Raw genomic sequence first — 18,234 nt, forward strand, 5'->3', positions numbered from 1 at the left:
TGAGGAAAACAAAACAGTTTTGTGAAAGAGAAAAGAATAAAAAGGATTTGGACTCTGGAAAATGGGCAAGTTTTAAATTGTAATTGTACCTTTATCTACTTTTAACAACTACATGCACTAAGTAGAAAGCTTAATTTCTTCATAGTGCTTCTCTAACTTCTGTATCCTCTAAATTTGTTGACTACACTTTCCCAAAGAATCTTTTTCATGAGCAACTGGACTTCCTTGTTTTTCTTCGAAGATGTTTGGCTTCTCTTCCAAGAAGTTTCTTCAACTCTGACTGGATGATGGGAAATGGAAGGATTTATACTCCTTGCCGATAGCTGGTTATTTGCATTCTTTTAGAGCAGATCGCGCCCACCCTATTGCCAGCAATGGGAAAAAGTGATACATCGCGAGTTTGATATGCTTGTTTTAGAGGGTCCTTGGGGGCCGCCTGGAGGTTTATCTGAGGTTTATCTGTGTGGTCAGGGTCACTTTAGTAGTGCAAATGGATGTGGAGCCTTCTTGGAACTGTTGAAAGGACTGTGTTGTAGATTGGAGATAGTGGAGATAGATGATGTCGTATGCCTCCCCCTCTGTTGAGAGAGGGCTGTTCAATTTTGACCTAGATGGCCTCTTTGACCCCTCTTTCAAATCAGCGGTCCTCTCTGCCCAGAATGTGGATTTTTCTGTCTTCGAAAGAGTGGCCTTTGTCTTTTAAATGCAGATGGACTGCTGAATCTTGTCCTGGTGGGTTTGTTCTCCTAAGTTGTGAAATGGGTTTATGAAGTAGTTGTTTTGTTTTCCTCATGTACAGATCTGCACTTTCCATGTTGTCCAGTCAGCACCCTGTATTTGGTTGTGGGATGATGGCAATTGACAATAAAAGATCCACAACTAATCAAATAAAATATTTTTAATTGCATGTATTTTGTTTTGTCTTTCAAACAAATAGAAAATTCATTGAAATCATGCTTTCACAGAGAGGGAGAGGGAGAGAAGTGATTATGGGAAAACTGAAAAAAAAATGGTGCGTTGCATTTGATAAATATAAAGTGATGGAATAGAACATGGTTGTGCTGAAAACTAGAGATAAATTTTCTAGGGAACCAAATATTAAACAGTAATGCAACCAAAAAGGATCATTAAAAATTTCTTAAATTACTTAATCCCAGTAGATGCTCTGAATTTATTTTAAGGGTATGTGATTGGATAGCTGTTTTTTAAATGTACTTGTTTAGGTTACAAGGTAACTTAGAATATAATTGCAGCAAGTATTTATGAGCTTTACTGATGTGGAAACAAAGAAAATTGAATTTTTGTTAAAATATTTTACTTGCTTTGGATTAATCATCAGAGCTTTGAGTTATCATTTTTACGCTGGATTGAAAAAAATTAGTAGATAAGAATAAAAATTGGGAATATAAGGTTTCTCCTGGTCTTAAATATAGTATAATATTTATGGCAGTGTCCTAATGGGAACAAGTAACACATACCATGATAGTGGCTTCCATTATTTATCATGAGATGCTGAGGAATCTCCCTTATAAGCAGACAAAGTTGCAAACCACAATTCATGCTCCTTCAGACAGTACAAGAAATAAACCATAGAAGAACTTTTGGAGAATGTTTAGCTACTCTTCCTGCTAGAAGTTAAATAGAAGTGATTGAAAGTGCACCAGCATGTTTGCTCTTTCAAAGTAAGCCAACATTCTTTGAAATGTTGGCCTACTGTGAATCATGAGCCAGACCTATAGGTAATCTCTCTCCCTTCCCCCCTGCCAAATTTAAATATACACAATAAGAAACATTTGAGTATATATCATGCTTTTATGGGCAAGAATATCCTAGTTTAAAATTGTGAGAAAACAGAATAAATACCAAATATTTATCCCAATCCAATAAGCAGATTTGTGCCAAAAATTGCATATGAGAACAAAAGTTGTTTTCCTCATCTTGAATGTGGTTGAGCTGGTTGGCTGTTTTGTTTGATCCTAAGGAGTTACATTTGATTCTTTTGTTCACAACTATAGTTGGCTTGGGCCTACTGTTTCTACATGCTCTTTTAGAAAGAGAAATAGGAACAGAGAATGCAATTTTGTCTTACTTGTCTCTAGTAAAGAGCAGCAAGTGTAATGCCCTTATATAAATCTGGGATACAAAACTATTTTTAGAATACTGCATACAGACTTGTCTCCCATTTAAACAATAGAACTGAAAAAGATGTTGAGATGGCAGAAGAGGGTTGAACTTTTTACCAAGAAAAGGCTTATTAATTAATGGGACAATTAGAGAAAATGGTAGAGCATAAGTAGGCAGTTGAGTGCTTTGCACATGGTTTGATTACAATTTTCTCAGATCTTGCCACTGCCTAGCTGACTAGGACTAATGAAAGTTATTATTCAACATATTGGGAAGGACATTATTTTGCCATTGCCTGTGATTAAACAGTTGAAATTTAGACCAATACATCTTCAATCATCTCTGGCATTATACATCTTTCTTAGCATTCTGAGATTGTTATGAAGTCTTAAGGGGCAGTATCTCATCTGCTTGCTCAGTTGTGATTTAAGTTGGGAAAATACTGTTCAGTTCATAATTTTTAATATCTTCAAAATACGTTAATTCATGTAATTAGAAAATATTTTTTAATTTTATTTGGGGAAAGTAATGATTTATATTTAGAGTCAAATGAAATGCAGGTGGAAATTCCTTTTTGTGAATCCTAAGAATTAAGATTCTTGACCTTTAGCAGTGGAATAGGGAAGGCCTCTTTTCCTAAACACAAAAGAAGTTCTTTTTCTAAACAAATGATTGCTCTTTATGATAGAGACTTATTCATGATCATGACAATTGAGGGAATTTAGATGAGTTCAGTTTTGATTCACTGGTGGAAAATATCTTTCTGAACTGATTTTGTATTTAGTTTGGCTTTCTGCCACCCCTGGTAAGAGCAGTGCTGGCTTCTGCGTTTTGCCGGTGGAACATAGAATACATGATGCATACTAGCTTTCCTGGGTTCTTCCAGAAAAACCTTTATTGAAAATTCTGGGATTTGAAGCACAAGAGGCTGTGATTGGGGAATGCTTGAACATTTAATAAAGAAATATATTTCACTTATTAGCTTGATATTTTTCCAATCATCAGGGAATAATTGAAGATGATATATATAACACTGCCACTAGTTCTTCCTTCCTCGCAGTAACTATCCTGTGATTAAGATAGGGCTTAGAGCTAATGATCTCTCGGAGTCATCTGGCACGTTTTCATAGTTGGGCTTACGCTTGAATCCTGTTTCTCTGTCCTTTGTCCAGAATCTTCACCATTATACCACAGTGGCTCTCATATGCAGCTTTGTTTTCTATTATATTCAGAACCCGTTTTTCATATTGTACATTTTTCAGTTGTTTGGCAAAACACACTTTTCCCTCAGCATTTCACATTTCTTAGCAACAAAGTTAAAAGCCACATTCTCTTGTTAGAGAAAGCTTTCTTATCTACATGTCCAATATTTGTTGTTTATCACTTGTTTCGCGATTTCATCTTCATTCTTGCTTCTTATCCTTTGGTTATTTCACCATTTTGTCATTTCAGAGGATGCTCACATTTGTGTTCATGGTCCACTTTATACCTTCCCATTGGATATTATACTGACTAATTTGGCTAGGAAATTATCCGTTATGTCTGATGAATAGGTGTATACAGGCTCTCTGTATCTGATAAAAATGCAGATACAAATAACTTGTTACTTCTAGTTTGCCAATTTTACATTTCTAAATTATATCTGCTTTTTTTTTAAGGCTGCCCTTCGGCGAGGCAGAAAAACACTGCAGAGCTGGCCTCTGCAAGGGGAGAGGCTGGACTTCCCAACTCTCTGTGCTGAATGGCTACTATGGCGCCCGCTCTCACTGACGCAGCAACTGAAGCTCACCACATCCGGTTCAAACTGGCTCCCTCATCCTCTTCCCTGTCTCCTGGCAGTGCCGAGAAAAACGGCAACGCCAACAACATCCTTGTTGCCAGTAACGTCACCAAAAGGAAAGCTGAGGATTCCAGTCTAGATTTCCGAAATAATTCTACAAAAGAAGAGCTGGGAAAGCTGCAGCCATTGGTAGCATCTTATCTCTGTTCAGATGTAACATCTGTTCCTCCAAAGGAGTCTTTGAAACTGCAAGGGGTCTTCAACAAGCAGACAGTCCTTAAATCTCATTCTCTGTTGACTCATCCTTTCTTGAAAACTAGTGATCTGTTGGGAAGGCCACCAGTGTTGGAGATTTCCTTGGAAAATCTAAAAACCATGAGTACAAGTAATCAGACACCTTTGCCACAAACACCTGTCAATGGTTTGGCTAAAAAATTAGCTAAAACTAATAGCTCTGACCATGAAAGTTCTGTTTCACTTAATGGTGGTAAGAGTGCACCTTCTTCTGCGACTCTCCAGGAAGTTGATTCAAATAGATCTGGAAGTTGTGATTTGGAGGACCTGAAGTCTGGTTTGAGCAATTGCACTCTACCACATAAAAGCCCAGATGCAGAGCATGCTACCCCACTTAGCAATAATGGCATGACAAATAAACATGACCACAGTTCCCCAGAGCAGCAGTGTGGACTCGAAGGGGATGGGGAGAACAGGTTGCTTTTGTTATCTGGAATGCCTGTTTGTTCTGAGCTTGGAAGCAGCAAGCCAGAGGAACAGAAGATCACTCTGCCGAACAGTTCCTTTAGCACTCTAGATTCAGATATGAGGACAAAGGTGCTACTGCGGAGGCAGGCAGACATTGAGAATCGTGCTCGCAGGCTGCAAAAGCGGCTGCAGGTGGTACAGGCCAAGCAGGTAGAGCGGCACATTCAGCAACAGCTTGGTGGATTTTTACAGAAAACGCTAAGCAAGTTACCTGCTTTGGACTCCTTGAGACACCGGAGTCAGCTAATGCTGACCCGCAAGGCAGAAGCAGCTCTAAGAAAAACTGCAAATGAGACAAGTACCTCGGAAGGACTGAGCAACTTCCTAAAAAGTGACTCTATCTCAGAAGAACTAGAAAGGTTTACTGCCAGTGGAATGGCTAATCTGCGCTCTTGTGAGCAAACATTTGATTCTGATGTCACAGACAGTAGCTCAGGTGGAGAGTCTGATATTGAAGAAGAGGAACTGGCCAAAGCAGATCCAGAACAGCACCATGTACCCCTGTGAGTAACATCAAGTGTTAATTGCTTTACAGTTTTTAATATTTTGTTTTTCAGATAAGTTTTGTCTCATATCAGTATTGTTTAATGTACAGTTAAAATCAGGAGCCAGCAAGCTGCAGTAACACAAATTAGTTTTAGAAGAGGAAAGTTGGTTTGCTTTTAAGATGTGTTCAATGTAATTTATATAAAATAGGTTTCTGCACTTGATAGGCTATTGATTGGTGAATGGTAGTATCATACTTAAATTAAGTTATGCTTGTTGAAGAGAATAACTTGTTTTAAGTATTAATGTGGCTGAGAATAGCCGAACATCTTTATTGCTTTTTAACAAAAAGAATCCAACCCATACTTCTATTCTATAATGGGTCTATGGGTAATAGAAAAGAATTACCTACAAATAAATGATTTAAGACAATGCAGAAATTGTTGCACTGAAGTTGTTCATGTTTCTCTCTAAATCTAAGCTTCTGTGAGTATGTAACAGTAATGGATGATATGATGCTGTACAAGTGTTCTGATTTCCAGATTGCAGTAATGCCAGTTAGCATGAGAAGATAATTTGAAGATACTGTTTTACATTGGTTGGATGAGGAGTGGGCAGGAGATTATCAAGTTGTGATTCCTGATATATAATATTTTATATCTATCTATCTACCTACCTACCTACCTACCTACCAACCAACCAACCAACCAACCAACCAACATTTGAGGTGATAAATTGACACCATTGTTTAGCATGTTAAATATCACGTTGTGAGTCCTGATATATAACATTTTATATATAAAGAAGAAAAATTTGAAAGGCAGGACTAAAAACAACACAAATGGTACAGTCTGACGAATGAATGAATGAATGAAATTTCCTCTTTATTGAATAAGTTCAGTTTGGGATCCACTCCCCAGTAATGAATCTGTAAATAGATGGCCATCTGGTACTTATCCCAGAGTAATGGCTTCAAAGATGTCTGATAAGAAGCATTATTGTAACCCTTCAGTCACAGGGTAGTAAATATCAAAGCTCTGGATCAGCCGAAGTGAGTACCATAATACATTGGGATGTGAATGAGCTGTACTAGAACTGCAGATTGATTAGAAAAAGCTGTACTCTGTTTTTATGTTTGTCTTGTAACAACTTAATTGGAGGAGTGGCTAGTGGTTAATGGAAAGTTACAGGGACTTTGAGAACTAATCTGCCCTTAGGTGTGTATTTATTTTATGTACTGAAAAAATATCTAGATTGGCTTCTGTGATTTAAGAGAGATGGCAAAAAAATAAAATCTTAAACAGTTCCATTAGGAATGAGCAGTATCAGCCCTGTGGGATTCTTTGTTTTCTTTTTAAAAATTTGTTGTAGCTCCATAATTCACCAGTTGAAGCTACAAAATACGGCAGCTTAGATATTGAGGTAATCATGCAGTGCTGGTCAGAAAGAATCCTCTGAAGCCACAAGCTATGGCTTTTAGGAAAAACTCTACACATGCATAGATAGGGGTCTACAAGTCCTCACTGTTACAAAAGAATATCATAGTCACATGATGTGATGGTATTATAAGTCAGCTTAATATAATTTAAACACAGTGTTAGGCTGAAAATTTTGGTTGACATAAATATCTGCACATGGGCATGTTTTTATATATATATATATATATATATATATATATATATATATATATATATATATATATATATATAAAATCATATTAGATTCAGGAAATATAAACTTAGTAAAGAATGAATAATATTTGTTTTGCTGTGATCTTTATTATAGAAAGCTTAGTGTGGGAATAAGCTTCTTCATAATGCAGACAGGTTTTGGCTGAGGCAGGTAGGAAAAAGAATAAACAGTTGATTATGTCGAAATTTGAATGGGCCTAAACAAATGCAGTGGTTGCGTCAAATCTCTTATGTTACATTGATGATTATATCCATGCAGAAACACAAAGAAAATGTAGAATCTAGTTTTCAAACTTAACGTTAAGTTCATGCCATCTATAGAATTGCAGTCTGCTTATTGTATTTAAATGAGATGCAACTTGATTGTTCATATGTGCACACCCTGTCATTTTCAGTATTTGGTATAATATGATTTTCTCTGAGCCATGTATAACTCTTGAAAAAAGGGATTTATGTGGGAATAGTTCAACTGCCCTCAGAATCAGTTTCCTGTCTAACCTGGAGACCAGTGCTTCGTTCTGTTAATAAGTAAACATTTTGACAACCAAATTAATAATAGACTGTAATTTTACTGTACTTTCTTTTTTATTCTTTGAGCTAAAAAAATTAAATTTGTTTCATTTGTTTGTGACCCTGTATTTTTAGTTTGCTCAATTAATGGGCCTCTCCCTTTGCTTGTTTTCATTGAAAACAAAGGCCAGATTTATTCACTTCAGATCATAGTTCGCTTTAAACACAGCATTAAAATACAGTGATTGCTTAAAAAAAAAAGCATGTCTCTTACCAAGAAATATCTTTTCATTTTTCAGCCACTATTTTGATTTTGTGTTACTTATTTTGACTTGTACCTGCCTGATTCCAGTTAGATGTCTTTAAAATAAACACATACCAGTATTCAGGTTTGCTTATTTCAGAACTGTAACTTTGGAGAGAAATTTTACCCATTTTAAATTTGGGAACATGTTGTAGTTGCTCTAATAGCATTTGCTGCTTTGGAGAGTATGGCATTCCCTTACCAAAAGGCAAACTGATGAAGTTGTTTTCTGCCATCCATTTTAGTTCATCAAGATATTTCTCTTTTCCTGTGTAAATGAGTACATTCCAGACAAAGTACTTGGCTGAAACCACCTAAAATTTCTATTTCCTAAGAATGCATATGGAGTCCATGTGGGATTCAGAAGGATTCTTAATAAATTTGATGCTTGAGCTTGTGCTTTGCTATGCATTTTAATTTAATTTAATTTAATTTTAATTTTGTGTGTGTGTGTGTGTGTGTATGTGTGTGTGTGTTAGCAAAACCAAAAGGAAAGTTGAACACCAGGATAGAAGTATAAGCAAGGCTGTTTAATATAAAGAAGACTGTTTGTTATAAAGTCACTTAGCTTTCGTCGGCCAAACTGCCGACATTGTCAAAGTGAAAAGAAAAGGAGATCCAGGAGTTCGCTTATGTAGCCAATTGCTTTTGCGCCCTGTTTCTTGAGTGCGTCACCGGCCCATTCATTTCAATCGGCCGTAATGCATTAAGTCTAAGTCGTCCCACTCCTATCAACCTGTTCGAGGATTCAAAAATTGTTCTCCTTGCAATCGCTCCCTTGGCGCGCGTAGAGGCGCCCGGGGATGGCTATCTGATCCCTTTTGCTCTTCGCCTCCCCCTTCGCTTTGAGCCGATCTTGGGCGTCAGTCCCCAAATTGCAATCTGGGTGCACTGCTGTCTTCCCTGGAAGTCACCGCCATCTCACTTGTAGCCCTATCACTCTGATCCTGCAAGGGGCGGCTGTCCGATTGCTTCTTCTCTTTGTCTTCCTCCCCTATCGCTTTGAGATGATCTTGCACATAAGTTTCCAAATTGCAATTTGGGCGCGCTGCCGGTTCGCCGTCTTCCCTGGAAGTCGCCGCCGCCTCACCTGTAGCCCCCTTGCTCCGATCCTGCAAGGGGTGGACTGGTTGTCTCCTTTGCTGCCCCTCCCACCGTCTAAGTGTCTGGTAGGCTGGTAAGAGGTCCATGTGACGATTGATTGAATTCTCAGATAACCAGGACTTCTTAAGCAAGCGGCCACTCTTGGTGGTCTCTCGGGATATGGCCTCCGCGTTGGCAAGATCAAACACATGGCCATGGCTGAAATGAATAGGCTGATTGAAATGAGTGGGCCGGGATGCGCTCAAGAAGCAAGGCGCAAAACAATTGGCTACATAAGTCAATTGTTTGTTTATATTAAGCAGCTTTGCTTATACTTCTATCCTGGTGTTCGACTTTTTGGTTTTGCTAACATGCTCATACCCAGGATTCACATTTTTAATGTTATCAAAGACACACACACATACACATACACACACATACATATATACACACAGAGATACATATATACATACATACATATATACATATAATTTCCCTTTTAATTTTCCTCTTTTTTTTCACTGAAATACATGGATCAAACTTGCATACTGATTATTTTTATTGGCATTTAGAACTCAGCATTAGTATCCAGTTATTGATTTTGTTTTCATCTGACTGATTTGATTGAAAACTATTTTATAAACAATTCATATATATAATTCCTAATTAGTTTGGTATTACTAACATTTTAAAAATAGTTCTTTTATTTATTATTTTATGTAGTCGCCCATCTCAAGAAGTGTCTCTGGATAGCAAACAATGTTAAAAAATGCAAACAGTAACAACTACAAAAGTTAAAACGCATAGTAGTAACTGAGAAAAATACAAAAATCATTAACGTTGCCAGGAGGTGGATCCCTTCACAAAGATCTAGGCCCTAGATCAGTGATGGCGAACCTTTTAGAGACCTAGTGCCCAAAACCCGCCCCCCACCCCTGTCCCCGCTCTGCTGTGCCCACTGGGCTACCCACCACCTCCACAGCCCACCACAGATCACCTAGGTAGCCCAGCAGCGCCATGGCGGCCACACCCTCTGCCTGTGCCCTGCAGCATCGTCTGCACGCGATGGGGCACAAGGACGGAGTCTTGTCCCTGCTGCCCGGCTACCATGTCCTTGGCTGTGCTGCTTCATGTGGGCCATGCCCGGGGGCAACTCTCCTCTGGGGGGCTGCTGGTGAGGAGGGGGCCATGGGAGGAGGCAGGGCTGGGGCTCCGATTGCTGCCTCTGGCATGCATGCCATAGGTTCGCCACCACTGCCCTAGATCTTTATGTCAGGACTTTTCAACCAGTGGTACAGGTACCACCTGTGGTACATTGGTACCTGGCAGGTGATACGTGACCATCCTGGAAAAGTAGCAGGGAAGGGGAATGAGCTGAACCAGTGGCAGCACAGCACAAGCCTGAGCGAGAGATGGCTGGAGCTGCAGGGCTGTCAGGGCTCAGTGGAAGCGCCAGGATCAGCGCCAGTCTCCAGCTGGAGCTCGACGCTGATCCTGGTGCTTCTGAGCCCTGAAAAAGCACCAATCAGCTGAAAAGCAGCACTGATCCTGGCATTTCTGCTGAGCCCAGAAGCGTCGATCAGCTGGAATGTTGCAGCATCTCCAGGGTCTTGTGATTTACATTCAGATGCTTGGCAACTGATTCATATTTATGACGGTCACAGTGTCCCTGGGTCATCTTAAGTGACCAAAACCTGCTGCAACCACCCAACAGACGGGGGGAATAAAAACCAAACACCCCCACCCCACCTCTGCTGCCAATCCTCAACAGAAATGCTCACAACAAAGAAAACCTTGGACAGGAGGAAGAGCACCGCCAGGTGGGCAGCAGGTGTCTTGCTCGGCTGTGGCTTGGGGTCCTTTTTTCAGTGCCATTTTAACTTTGAACAGTCACTAAGCGAACTATTGTAAGTCAAGAACTACCTGTACTTTATCACTTTTTTTTGGGTCATCAAGTTTTTCACACCTTAATGGTGGTACTCGGATATTGCCATATCCTAAAAGTGATAACAATGGGTGAAAAGGTTGAAAAGCCCTGCTTTAGGTGTTATGAAAAGCTAGCAAGGTTGGGGCCATCCTTTTCTCTGTAGGTAGAAAGTTTCAGAGAAGTATATATTAAGTTTTGATCATAGATTATTAATTGTTCTTTTAATAGAAGTCACCTTTTAATCAAAGTAGATGAACTTTAACGAGATGTATAGTGGAAAGAATACTTGTTGATCAAAGTTGAACAATGGGATTCTTGATGGCTTTCTTGCATAAGTTTCAGTATCTAATTAGATGTCAGAATATTAGAATTCTCCAGCACAGGAGATGGAGAATCCACCAATGGGTTTAGACTGTGGGGAGCCTGCTTTCATCCCTCAGAGGCAACAATAATTGCCTTTTCCTTTTTGCTTCTTTGAGTGCTTGCCGGAGCTGGCGGCTGCAGCTCCAAGGCCTTATTGCACGCATGGAACAAAGGGCGTGGTAGAAGTTCAGTGTGCTTCAGGGAGGTTTTCCCTATAACTTGTGATAGTATTTATTGTTGCCGGGACTGTGGCTGCCGTTCTGGAGTCCTTGCTGATCAAAGCCTTCACTCGTGATGACTGGCGGGCTGCGGTTGCATCCCCGGTGCCCTATTGTGTGCGCAGGCCCAAGAACAGCAGTTTGGGCTCAGTGCGAGTAGGGAGGCTTCCTTGCAGGTTTTCGGCTATTTTTCTGGTTGCTGGAGCTGCGATTACAGCTCCGGAGGTTGGGCGGCCTGTTCGGTTGGGGTGCACACCTACACTCACAGTGGGCCCAAGGCTGTTGGTCCGGCTCCGACCTTCGGCACAATATAAACTGGTTGGAGCTTGGAGCCATACACCTGGCCGTTTGACACTTCTGCAACTCTGTAGCGAAATGTCATTTACTGGTCCTCACGGACAACGTTGCTGCCAAGGTTCATATGAATCGGCAAGGGGGCACCCGATCCCGTGCCCTCCTGTCCAAGGCTTTCCTCCTGGGCTCTTGGGCAGTGTCCAACCTAGCCTCCATCAAGGCTAATCACATATCAGGGGAGGCAAATACACAGGAGGATCTCCTCAGCAGGGTGATGGTGAACCACTCAGAGTGGCGCCTGCACCCGAGAATTTTCAGGGAAATCTCCCACCGATTCGGACGTTCTTCGGAGTCCGTGCCGGAGGATCTGTTCTACACTTTTCCTCCTCCCTCTTCCGGCGGTCGTCCGCAAGATCCTCAGGGAAAGAGCGGAGGTTCTTCTAGTGGCCCCCTACTGGCCTCGGAGACTGTGGTTTGCCGACCTAGTGAACCTCTCTCTAGCGGAACCATGGAGGATTTCCCCGGACAGGGTCTCACTCAGTCAGGGGACACTCCTTCATCCGGAACCCCAATGGCTCCAATTAGCCATATGGCACTTGAGTGCTCAGTCTTATCCCGGGAGCACTGTTCACCAGGAGTCATTTCTATAATCCAGTCCTCCCGTTGGGCCTTGACTAACTGTATTTATGAGGCCACGTGGAGGAATTTCTGTTTGTGGTATTCAAAGCACCACTTGACAATTCCAGATCTGATGATTCCTCACATATTGGACTACCTTCTGGAAGGGGGGTGGTGGCTCCAAACACACTACACAGACAGGTCGCTGCTCTTTCCACCATACTTACATGTGATTTGGCAACTTCCTTAGGTCACCATCCCTTGATCCGCTCTTTCATCAAGAGTGCTATTAACACCAAGCCCCCTGTAGTCCATAGATATCCCTCCTGGGAACTACCAAGGGTTTTGTGGGTTCTTACCAATCCGCCCTTTTGAACCCCTCAAAACATGTGATTTGCGATACTTATCACACAAAGTAGCATTTTTGGTGGCTATCATCTCCGTGTGGTGGATTTCCGAATTAGCTGCTCTCTCCACTAGAGATGATTTGTGCATTTTTTACCGAGACCGAGTGGTCCTTTGTCTTGATCCGACCTTTGTTCCAAAGGTAAATACTTTATTTCACAAGACTCAGGAAGTCGTGTTACCAGATTTTTGCATGCTCTGGAACGACAGTGGCACCTGCTAGACATCTGCAGAGCACTCCGTTACTATATCTTGCGGACAGCTGCCTTCTGCACTACCGAGGCCCTTTTCGTTTCCTATCATCCTCCTTCTAGGGGCAGAAAAGTGTCCTCCACATTGGCAGGTGGATTAGGGCTTGTATTGCGGAGTCATATCGGGTGGATTCAGTGCTGGTTCCATGGCGCATTAGGCCCATTCCACCTGTAGCGCGGCTACTTCCGCAGCCTGGGACACTGAAGCGTCCATTGAAGATGTTTGCAGAGCGGCGACGTGGTCCTCTCCGTCACCCTTCGTTAGATATTACAAAATTGACAAGTTCGCCTTGATGGAGGCCTCCTTTGGCAGGAGAGTTCTACAGCAGGTACTACCTCAAAGCACCATACTGGGCAGGCCTGATTCCCTCCCTCAGGGACAATTGGCTTTGGTATGTCCCATTGGTGGATTCTCCATCTCCTGTGCTGGAGAAGGGGCATTGTCTTACCTGAACACCTTTTCTCAGCATGGAGATGGAGAATCCACTCCCACCCTAGTAGGCTATTAGGCCTAGATCTATGTTTATGAGCCAACACGTCTTGCTGTCAGTCATGGCTTCGCCTGTGTGGAGACTGGTATCCTCTAGCCCAGGAGAGGCGTGACAACTTTGGCTGACTTGATCTGATTGGGCAGGAACACAGTCTAAACCCATTGGTGGATTCTCCATCTCCGTGCTGAGAAAAGACGTTCAGGTAAGATAACGTCCCATCTCAGAAAACACCAATAAACTATTAAAAAAACAAAATTAGGAATCATGTACAACATCCATTGTAAGGACTAACAGCCACTACATAGAACAATAGATAGAAGATTAATGGATTTTGTCCACGAATATACCAACTAGCCATCAGAAAACACAATAAAAATTCTTTAATTTCACAAGACATAAACAGACTTAACCATAGTTTCAGTTGGAAAACAGAGCATCCTAGATCAAACCAAGTCCAAAAGATGTCAAAGAATTCCTGAAAGCCTGGTTCTTAGATAAATCAACCGTTAACTGGCACATAGAGATAAATAACATCTACATACCATTCAAAAGAGACAATCAAAAATCCAAAAAGAAATCAAAAAGACATCCCCATCAGCAATCAACACCCAGATAAGTAGAGATTAACACTAATACTTACACCAACAATCAAGAAAGAAACAATGCCCCAATCAAGGAATTAACAAATCAGATAAACAAGCTAACCCTCCAGAAAGAGTAGAAAATGAATGGTAAGGAGAAAATAGGTTTTTTTTCTTCTAATTTTGGCTCTAACTACTCCTTCATATACCATTTAACCTCCCATGGCTTGTCCCAATGGCTAGAAAATAAAGTGTCCAGATTCTGAAAATGTGTGGTGGGCAAGTAGACGCTCTAAGTCTCTCCAGGAAAAGTGTACTCTTCCATTGCTGTGTAGCCCTGCTTTTCCATTTATCCACTTTCCTGGATGAAGATCTTTGATGAAGCAGGTGTGCTATGGAATTAAAGATGACATCAACTGATGGGAAGGAGTGAAAACTATTTTTTGGTGGTTCTCTTAGGGTAAACTTTGAATCACATTTAGCTGAAACAGTTCTTGATAGTGTATATAATATTTCAAAGAGGGTCTCTCTATAAAGGTTTTGTTACACAAATTCTTAATTTCTAGTCTATGTATAGTTTATTAAATAAACCATACATTCTGTTTTTTCAAAAAAAATTTGATTTCCAATTACTAGTATCACATGTTAAATCATAATTACATTATTGATTTGTGAAGTAGATTTGTTCAGGGATTGAATTGAATTCAGCATCTAAAAATACTTCATTTATTCTATTGTATGTTTTGAAACTAGGAGAACTTGACTATAGTTGATTGCATATTAGTTACTTTCCTTCCTCAACCTGAATTCAGTGGGACTGCAACATACAGAAGTTTAGTATATGCTATATAGGAATTCCAAAGCCAAGTTGAGATGGTCTAAAACTTCAATGACTATAAAGACCACGAGAACTGGAATAAGGTGTCATGTGATTATTGCTTAGCAGTGGAAATTCTGGCAATCCTGGTTTATTTGTTTGTTTGTTTATAGCCCATCTTTCTTTGTTATAAATAATTCAAAGCATCAGACATACCTAAAATTCCGTCCTCTTATTTCCTCCACAATAACAATCCTATGAAATGGGTGGGCTGAGACAGTGACTGACAAAAAATCATCAGTGGCTTTCATACCTAAGACAATAAGAACTCAGTCTCTGGGTTTCTAGCCTGGTACTTTAACTTCTAGACCAAACTGGTTGCGGTTGTTAAATAAGAACCATTTGGATCATTAAGCAAGGATCTCATGATTGTGACTTACAACTTCCTGCCAGTTTCCCCATTGATTTTTGCTTTTGGAAATCTGTCAGGGAACATTGGAGTTCATAATAATATGACCATGCCTTGCTGTGATGCTGGAATTGTGATCTTGGTACTAAACTCCTGGATTGCAATCATGTGATTGCAGGGATACTACAATGGTTGGAACTCTGAAGAACTATAGTAAGCCTTCTAATTCAACACTGCTGTAACTTTGAATGGTCACTGAATGAATGGTCATAATTCTAGGTCTATTTGTATTCAGTAGCTGCCAAGAGGAACCCTAGCTTCTAAACTGGGAAGACTATAAGGAAATGGTGAAAAAAATGATTCTCCAGCACTGGAGATGGAGAATCCACCAATGGGTTTAGACTGTATTCCTGCCCAATCAGATCAAGTCAGCCAAAATTGCCACACCTGTCTTGGACCATAGAGATCCGTCTTGACTTGATCTTGCCCAGGACAGACGTGCAAGTTTGGCTCTTAGGCAGGTATAGTCTCAGTTGGTGGATTTTCTTTTCCCCAGTAGCTTTGCTGTGCTGTAGTTGTTGGCCTACAGTACCAAAATTTCTATTCCTCTCCCATTCAGGAACTTGGAAATTGGCTTCCAATCTCCTACATTGGGGGGGGGAGAAATAACTAGCTTACTTGGGGTAAGGGGCTCCTTCCTCTTCTTCCTCCCTTCTTAAATTTCCCCTTTACCTCAACACCTGATCAGGCAGGGTTTAACAACTGTTAGCCATCATCCACAGGTGGGGGGGGGCTTTGAATTTCCATCAGATTTTGCTTGCAGCTGCAGCTCCAGTGAGAGACTTGAAGATCCACAGGTTTCCCAGATCGCCCTCAGGATCGTGCGGGACTCTTTTGAGGCTGTTCCAGCAAATTCAAGCCCCACGTTCTTCGCTTAGCTCTCCCGGTCGGATTTCACTGGAGGAGGTGCGCGCGCGCATGAGGGCAGTGCTGATCAGCTGGCAGGCGGCTGCTCGGAGAAGTAAAAGGGGCTGTTCTCCAGCATGATGAGTGTAGAATCCACTGGATGGGTAATTTCAGCCTTCCTGCTCAGAAGACACTAAGTCAGAAACTTTGGCCACGCCTCCCTCTGGGTGTATCTTCCCAGTTTTTTGGCTTAGTCTTGGCTCAGTAGGGCGCAAAAATTTTGGCTCCTTAGCTAGGCTAGGTTAAAGTGAAATTTCTAATTGATTCAGATTGAATTTAATTGGCTTTAATTTAATTTGGCAGTATTTAAATTGTTCTGTTTTAAATTGGGACTCAAATTAACTAAAATTGGATAGAAAGTTGACTCAGGCCTTCTGAGTTCGAGCCTAACAGGCTCCTGTGGAGAAGGCTACAGGCCGTTTACAAGTGGGAGCTTTTTAGCTCCGAGTAAGCAGATTGTCGGGAGCGCGGACCGGCTGAGAAGCTGTCTTGCGGCAACGGAGGCATTTTTGGGATTCAGGCAATTCGGAGGCTTCCCTTTCAAGCTTCACCAACGCAAGGCCTCTCTCTAGGCAGCAGAGCTCGGGTCGCAGTGGAGGCTGTTCTACTAACCGCAAGTGCTTTTTGTGAACGGGGGAATTGATTGTTTAGCTGGCTATCCCATTGAGTTTCTCTCTACCAGGGAGTTGATTGTCTGCTTTTCCCCCTCTTTTCGGCGTGGTCACCATTCTCTGAGGCACCGGCCGCCATTTTGACCACATGGTTTGGCCGCGGTCGCAATTTTGCAAGGGCTTTCGGGTGCAGCTGCCATTTTGAGAGGGCTATTCGGCACGGCTGCCATTTTGAGTGTGTCACCAGACACGGAAGCCATTTTTGTAGGGACCTCAGGTTCCTCTGAATTATATTGAGGCCTGCTTGTATTTACCTTGGCCTGCGCTGTCTGGCCTTCACCGGGGGGAAGCATTTCAGTGCGTTATCAGCAGAATCACATGTGTGATTGCTCCTTTTGTATTGGTTTTATTGTTCTAGCTACTCATTGAGGCTCTGTCACATATCCTGAAATTCTGGTGTAGTGGAGCGAAGGGGAATTATTTTAGATCCACCTGTTCCAATTAGTGTGGCATCTTGTCACTGGCCTAGACAGGCAGTTCTAGGGAGTGTCTGGCTGTCCTTTGCAATTGTTGTGCAGAGCGAGGATTGGTTTTCTATCTCTGTCAACCAGATCTGCATGTTTGGGTTCCCCCCACTTCTAGATATCTCCTACCCAGATTATCTAGACTGCAATGGCAGACAGTTCCTCGCTCCAGGCATACCAAGGCTCTGATATTCCCCCCGCACAAACAAAGCACAGATCTACTGATTTGAACGCGAGGGGAAAGAAAAAAGCCAAGACAAAACACATCTCTACCAAAGAGCCATCCAAGGCAGCTGAGCAAGAGGCCTCGAGGAGACATCTGGTACTGGAGAGGGAATTCTCCAAAGCACAAAGGCTCAGTTCCAGTGGAGCTGAAATGGTTCCCCCCCCCGTTCCATTGGACACTTCTCCATTTGATGGTTTGCACCTTCTCAGGATGCCCCTAGGGCTTGGTCTCCTCAGGGGGAAACTGAACAGGTTGATCCCCCTCGCTCCTCATCTTTATCTCCTCATCAGGGTCCTGAAGCCACGGTTATCCCAGCTGAGGCTGGGGGGAGTTCTATGGAACAAAGGGATATGTGGTCAGATCAGTTTCAAACTTATATGCACAATGCATTTATGCAAGTCATGTCTTCCTGTAGGAGTCAACGATCCTTGCATCCACCACTGCCTCCGTCTATACCTCCCCTCAAGCGGGACGTGCCACAGTCCCCGGTTCAGGCATCTCTGAGACGTCTTCCCAGCTAAGGGAGGAGGGGTCAGAGGATCTGGAGATAGCTGACACACCTATGTCAGAGGATGAGGAGGCAGCGCCTGAACAGGCGCCTACCTCAGGACTTTTTAACCCTTCTCTTTTCAGGTCTTTACTGATGAAGGCCTGTAACACCACCAACCTTACTTCTGTACAGGAGGAGAAACCTTCTACCTCCACCAGCCAGGAGTCTAACCCCTTGTTCGCAGAACAAGTTGTGGAGAACAAGCAGATCCCTTGTCCACAGTGATCGTCCTTGCCTACACTG

At 41.9% G+C, this 18,234-nt stretch overlaps 1 protein-coding gene across 6 annotated transcripts in view; it reads left to right on the forward strand.

Moving 5' to 3' along the window:
• Nucleotides 1-18,234, forward strand: part of KANSL1 (KAT8 regulatory NSL complex subunit 1) — a 186,090-nt gene that overhangs the window by 30,176 nt on the left and 137,680 nt on the right. For all 6 annotated transcript variants that reach the window (XM_039359028.1, XM_039359027.1, XM_039359030.1 and 3 more), the window contains one exon: nt 3,783-5,169. In XM_039359028.1, the coding sequence (XP_039214962.1) occupies nt 3,866-5,169 (1,304 nt within the window). In that variant the 5' untranslated portion in view covers nt 3,783-3,865. The remainder of the gene's footprint in view (nt 1-3,782; nt 5,170-18,234) is intronic.

This window comes from Crotalus tigris, unplaced genomic scaffold (genome assembly GCF_016545835.1).
Source record: "Crotalus tigris isolate CLP2741 ecotype Arizona unplaced genomic scaffold, ASM1654583v1 scf7180000019068.10715455, whole genome shotgun sequence".
NCBI classification, from domain to species: Eukaryota; Metazoa; Chordata; class Lepidosauria; order Squamata; family Viperidae; genus Crotalus; species Crotalus tigris.